This window comes from Emys orbicularis, chromosome 4 (assembly GCF_028017835.1).
Source record: "Emys orbicularis isolate rEmyOrb1 chromosome 4, rEmyOrb1.hap1, whole genome shotgun sequence".
In the NCBI taxonomy this organism is placed as follows: domain Eukaryota; kingdom Metazoa; phylum Chordata; order Testudines; family Emydidae; genus Emys; species Emys orbicularis.
The window spans coordinates 154,218,411-154,224,667 of record NC_088686.1 but is presented as its reverse complement, the minus strand read 5'-3'; the positions used below and the strand labels follow the sequence as shown (position 1 = coordinate 154,224,667).

General features: G+C 49.4%; 1 protein-coding gene across 1 annotated transcript; it reads right to left on the bottom strand.

The window, feature by feature from the left end:
• Positions 1-822: 822 nt before the first annotated feature.
• On the bottom strand, positions 823-1,929 carry LOC135877949 (zinc finger protein 154-like). The gene is made up of 2 exons (XM_065403471.1): positions 1,545-1,929; positions 823-1,211 (listed from the first exon to the last, which is right to left on the bottom strand). The coding sequence occupies exons 1-2, from the start codon at positions 1,927-1,929 to the stop codon at positions 823-825; spliced, it is 774 nt and encodes a 257-aa protein (XP_065259543.1).
• Positions 1,930-6,257: the final 4,328 nt, after the last annotated feature.

Genomic DNA, 6,257 nt, shown 5'->3' with positions numbered 1-6,257 from the left:
CTTGCCTTTTTTCTGGTGTATGACTTCTGATGGCACAATGATTTAGATGATGAGTAAGTGATGTAGTCACGCTAATCATGACAGCAGCATCCATAGATGTCAAGCATTTGCATGTACCATCAAGATGATAAAGAAGGCAGTCCATAACCAAACGGCATGTTCCGTTTGTTGATCCGGAAACTCCAGTCTCCAATCTTCCGGTCCTAGCTGGTATTGCTTGCCTGGCAATTAGGTGTGAAGACAGGGCCCTGGCTGCATTATGCATGAAGCCAACTATCAGGACAGTTTGCTTCATAATTTTCTCTCAAAGCCAAATCAAAACAACCTTCCTTTTGATTCAGTACTATGAGAGACACACAGGGGATGTCACAACCTTTCATTAACTCAGAAGACAAAAGCTACTTTTCAGTCTCTGCCAGAATCTTTAACCATTATTCCTTTTTCCAAACAGAAAAATCCCAGAGGAAATAAAAGAATTAATTCCATTTGTAGAGCTTGAGAGGATGGGAGCTGCAGTGAGCAAATGGCCTGAGAGAAACCAGGGCCTCTAAAGTACAGTCTTGGCTCCAGTCATCCCTGTCCCACCTGCAGCCCATAATGCCCACAATGGAATGTTTCAGTACCTCTAAGGTTAAATGCTCCCATCTCAAGGACCACACAAATTATTTTAACAAACCCAGCACCTAAACTCGTGTCTGTTTAGTGAAGAGGTGGGAACATTTCAGAGTGGGAGCAAGTTCTCCCTCTTTTACAGGCTTTGGGAACAGGGTGAAGTGAGAGGTTGAAGAGGTTCCCTCCATCGAACACAAGGGTCAGGAGTCTCTATTCTGAGTGGGTTCTCTGATGCTTAGTAAGAGTTGATGAGCGAGCAAAGTGCTTCCCACACTGAATGCAGGAATATGGTCGCTCTCCTGAATGGATTTTCAGATGTTCAGTGAGAGATGATGAGTAAGCAAAGCACTTCCCACACTGAGTGCAAGGATAGGGTCGCTCTCCTGAATGGATTCTCAGGTGGTTGGTGAGAGATGATGAGTGAGCAAAGCACTTCCCACACTGAGTGCAGGGATAGGGTCGCTCTCCTGAATGGATTCTCAGGTGGTTGGTGAGGCCTGACATGTGGGTGAAACTTTTCCCGCACTCAGTGCAGCAATAGGGTTTCTCTCCAGTGTGGATTCTCTGGTGGCTCTTGAGATGATGTATATAGACAAAGCCTTTTCCGCAGTCAGTGCAGCGATGGAGTTTCCCAGTGTGGACTCTCTTGTGTCTAGAGAGACTTCCGGGATGAAGGAATTTTTTCCCACAGTCAGCACAGCAATGGAGTCTCCTCGGAGTATGGGTTTCCTGGTGTCTCCTGAGACTTTGAAGGAGACTGAATTTTTTCCCACACTCAGCACAGGAATGGGGCTGCTCCCCAGTGTGGATCCTCTGATGTCTAATGAGATGTTCTCGTAGGAAGAACTTTTTCCCACACTCATGACACAAGAAGGGTCTCTCTTCACTGTGGATTTTCCGGTGTCTAGTAAGATTTGATGTAACTTTGAAGCTTTTCCCACATTGGTTACAGCGATGGGGTCTCTTTTCTGAGTGACTGCTCTGGTGCTTACGAAGTGTTGACAAATCCATAAATTGCTTTCCACACTCAGCACAGGCATAGGGTCTCTCTCCTGAGTGGATTCTCTTGTGGACGGTAAGACCTATTATATGGAAGAATCTTTTTCCGCACTCAGCACAGCAATAGGGTCTCTCTCCCGTATGTATTCTCCGGTGGGTAGTGAGCGATGATAACCGGTTGAATATCTTCCCACACTCAGAACAGGAATGGACTCTCTTCTTTCTGTGAGCTTTCCCATGTGCCCTGAACTCCTCCTTCTTCCTAAAGCTCTCCCCACACTCACTACAGTGATACAGTTCCTGTTTCCTATGAACCATCCAGTGGTGGCTCATCAGGTCTCTCTGAACCTTGAATTCTTCTCTGCACACACTGCAGGTATATAGGGTCTTTCTGGGCTCAGCTTTTGCCTCTGCAGGAGGCTTTAGATATTGCCTGGATCTCCTCTGATGGCCTCTTGAGGTTACTGACTCCTTCCTGGTCAGATTTTTCCTCTGCCTTTGTGGCCTGCCCTGCCTCTTGTGGTGTCTTCTCCATTCAGTTTTCTGGGAGTGGTTCTTTCCTGATGTCCCTGGGAAAGGCCTGAGTGGCTCCAGGTTGCCACGCCCTTCCTCAGGAGTCTGCCCCTCAGCCCTGCTCAGGTTCCTCGCCCCTGCTTGGTGGGGAAGAGAGTACAGATGTTATTTCTTGTGCTGCTCACAAAGGGAAAACACTAACATGCCTAAGAACGCTCCACACCCCTCCCCTTAGAACAGGGCTGACCATGGTCACTTGAGTGCAAGAGGCCAAACTCCCAGGGGTCCCAGCACTGGGGAAGGAGGAGAAGGTCAGTGTCCCATAGGGCCTGCTAATAGTCCCCAAAGTCAATGAACATGAGAATCAGCACCCACGATTCTCTCCCTACTCTGAGGCCCATCTGACTGGGGAGAACAGCATCACCACACACCAGCACTGACACCACTCTCCTGAGGACACACAAGGATGGGGGGGGAAGAGATAGCTCAGTGGTTTGGCCTGCTAAACCCAGGGTTGTGAGCTCAATCCTTGAGGGGGCCACTTAGGGATCTGGGGCAAAATCAGTACTTGGTCCTGCTAGGGAAGGCAGGGGGCTGGACTCAATGACCCTTTAGGGTCCCTTCCAGTTCTATGAGATAAAATAAATATATGGAGATATACCTATTTTATTTAACACTCACAGTGTGATGGATCCCAACAGCTCCATGTTCTATGGAAAATGGGGGAGGGGGAGAGACTGAGGGAATCTGCGTAAGGGGAGAGATGGAGTTTCTAGGGGAATGTCAGGATGAGGAGCTGTAGCACTTCTCATGTTTGGGCTTCAATCCCTATTGTAAAGCTCTGTGAGGGGAGAGTTTGCAGCTGAAGGACAATTCGTGAAATGAGCTCTCCGGCTCCCACTGGTGTTTTCCATGGTACTACGTAGGCTTCTGTCTCTGTATTCCAACCCCCCAACCTGATTTAACACTCTTTAATGTTGGCCATAACAGTGTCATGTTAACACCTTTGTCTCTTTGGGCCCATGTCGTCTATATGAATTAATACAATATTGTCCAAGCTCAGCCAGCAGCTCAGTGGCAGAATGAGGAATAGAGTCCAGGTCTCCTCAGTCCCACAACATGATGTTGTCTCCCAACCAGTCCTGGAGAGTAATAAGGAAATCCCTTATTAATGTCAACTGAGAGCCCAAAAATGCGAAGGAACGACGTTGGGTCCCTACAAAACTGGGCCTGAACTTGGAAGGGAGATTCCCAAGTGCTGCTCAGCCATTGATTCAGACAGCCAGCATAGGATTACAAACACTCTGGTGGACAGGATTAGAATTCTGAATGATCTTGAGAAACAGGAGAATTGGTGTGAAATCAACAAGGTGAAATTCAAGAAACACAAGTACAAAGTAGTTCACCTAGGAAGGAAAAATGAAATGCACAATAGAAAATAGGGAATAACTGTCTTGGCAGCAGTGCAGCAGAAAAGAATATGGTGGTTACAATGGAACATGAATAGAATGAGAGCTGACAATGCGATAATGTTCTAAAAAAGCCTACCACCATTAGACTAAAAGACTAACATTCCAGGATGTATTGTCACTTTGGTAAAAATGTATCAGGATTCCAGCTGCCTTCAAGCTACTGGTTGGATCCCTCCACATCATTTTAACTCCTTCCTCACCTGGGTGGGTGCCTCTTAGGATGTCTCCATCTTCTGTGAGACCCTGGACACACAGATCTTCCCCTCGCTCTATGCTGGAGATCACCACTGGCTTGGGGGTCTGGATTCCTGCTTAGAGAAAAGCATCACCCCTAAGAACTTGTAGCGAAAGATCTGCTGCACTTTGTGCAGATCCATATGCAATGTTTGTGCCAATTAGGCTATAAACTAATTGTGAAGGCTAATAGGCAACTGTTTTCCATGGAAACATGAACTGCAGCTTATGGTCTGCCATTTCCACAGGTGCCAGGTTGTTTGCAACTCAATATCCTGCCACTAACTGACAGTGGCGGGATATTGAGTTGCAAAAAAATCTGGCACCTGTGGAAATGGCAGACGGAGAGGACTGCGGTGTCTGAGGGGATTGGGGGGAACAATGTTGCAAAAGCTGGATATTTCTTCTTGTCCTAGGAGAATAGAGTTTTACTCTACTATGGCCCAGCACCCCTCTCCCTCCTGTGGATATGTTTACATAGGAATTAAACACCTGTAGCTGGCCTGGGTCAGATGACTTGGGCTTGGGCTGCGGGACTGCAAAACTGCTGAGTTGCTATTCGGAGGGAGGGACCCAGAGCCCAGGCTCCAACCCCAGCCTGAACATATACACTGCCATTTTTAGCCCCCCAGCCTGAGTTCCACGTCCTGAGTCAACTGACCCGGGCAAACCACGGCCGTGGTGTTTGTCTTTTATACCAGCATAGATGAACCCAGTCTGTCTCTCTCCTTAACTGTGGTGTTGGCTGGCCTTTCATCCTGTAGACCTGCAAAACACACGGCCCTTTTCTGCTCATGTGCTCTGTCTGGGGAACTACAAGAGCCAGGATTCTCTTGCATTAAACTGTGGAGCAGTAGTGACTATGGGTGGAAGGATCTCCTCTTGAAGATATGAAGTGTAGTTGTAGCCCTATCAGTCCCAGGATATTAGAGAGACCAGGTGAGTGAGGTAATATCTTTTACTGGACCAACTTCTGTTGGTGAGAGAGAGAAGCTTTCCTTTCCCAGACCTGAAGAAGAGCTCTGAGTGGCTCAAAAGCTTGTCTCTCTCACCAACAGAAGTTGGACCAGTAAAAGATATTACCTCACCCACCTGGTCTCCCCATGAACTGGTTGCTCTGCTCAATTAAACATGTCTCTATCGATCCACACCCATGCGCCCCTCCTTCAAACCCCATAGACACCTCTCCACCCAACCACTCATACCAATGCGCCATCTCAGTTACTGTGTCTCTGTGCAGCACCCAGTGCACTGGGGCCCTGATCTCACAGACGCAGCTCCTCACCTAGTGAGACCAGAGTCTGGTAATTTTCCCACATGACGTGTTTGTAAAGTTGCCTTTGCTCCTCGCCCAGCAGGGCCCACTCCGCTGGGGAGAAATACATGGCCACATCCTCAAACGTCACCGACATCTGAAAGGACAAACAACCCAATTCAGCATGGCAAAGTTTACACACTGGTACAGGAACAGCTGTTGCAGGTGATGCAGATGTACAGTGGTCCACGCAACTGGGAGGGCCCTGGGAGCTTTGAAAGTTTGTACCATTACTATTGGTGCAAGTTTGTCACACTGTAAAAAAGGTAATGGACAGTGTTGTGTGTTTCTGTGACTCAGCCCACAGGGGTGGCTCCGGCAGCTGGGCCCCCTGCTGTGGGTGTTGTATACTGGCACAAAGAGTTGTACCTCCTCCTGACCCTCTGTCATGATGGGACAGGCAGGCCAAACGTCAGTGAGTGTCACAGCAACCTGGAGCACCAGGTCACAGCCCCACTTACATTTAGCCGGCACACCCGACCCTCTGTCACCATGCTGGAGGGCTGGGCCGACCAAACCTGAGTAGCACTGCAGCCCCTCAAGCCATGATGCAATGCCCAGCCAGCCCCACTGGACCCTGCTGGAGCCACTATTGCAGGGTGAGAGTGGGGCACATTGTGGGGTGAGTACAGGGTTGGCTCACTCCCCAGTCGCTCCCTCCCTGGGCTTGCCCTCTTTATTGGGCGGGGACCAGGGTTTCACTATTGTAGCTGTTTTGTTCCCAGGATATTACAGAGACAAGGTGGGGGAGGGAATCTCTCTTACTGGAACAAATGTATTCGTTCTTGAGCTACAGAGCAGGGTCCTAGAGCCAGGTCCAGCAGGAGCCCAAATGTCTGCACTGCAATTAAACTGCCCCTGGGCTGAGTTCCATGAACCGGTGTCAGCTGGCACAGCCCGGCGGCAGGTTTTGAGTTGCCCTCTAGACCAGTGTCCCCAACCTTTGCCGTGTGGCGGGCACCGGACAAGCAGCCGCCAAAAAATCCCATCATCAAGAGGCGTCGCCGCCGAAAATCAGAGGCATTTCGGCGGCGACGCCCCTTGATGACGCTGCATTTCGGCGGCCGCTTGACCGGGAACCCCTGGGAGCCCCAGCCAGAGAGCTGTGGCTC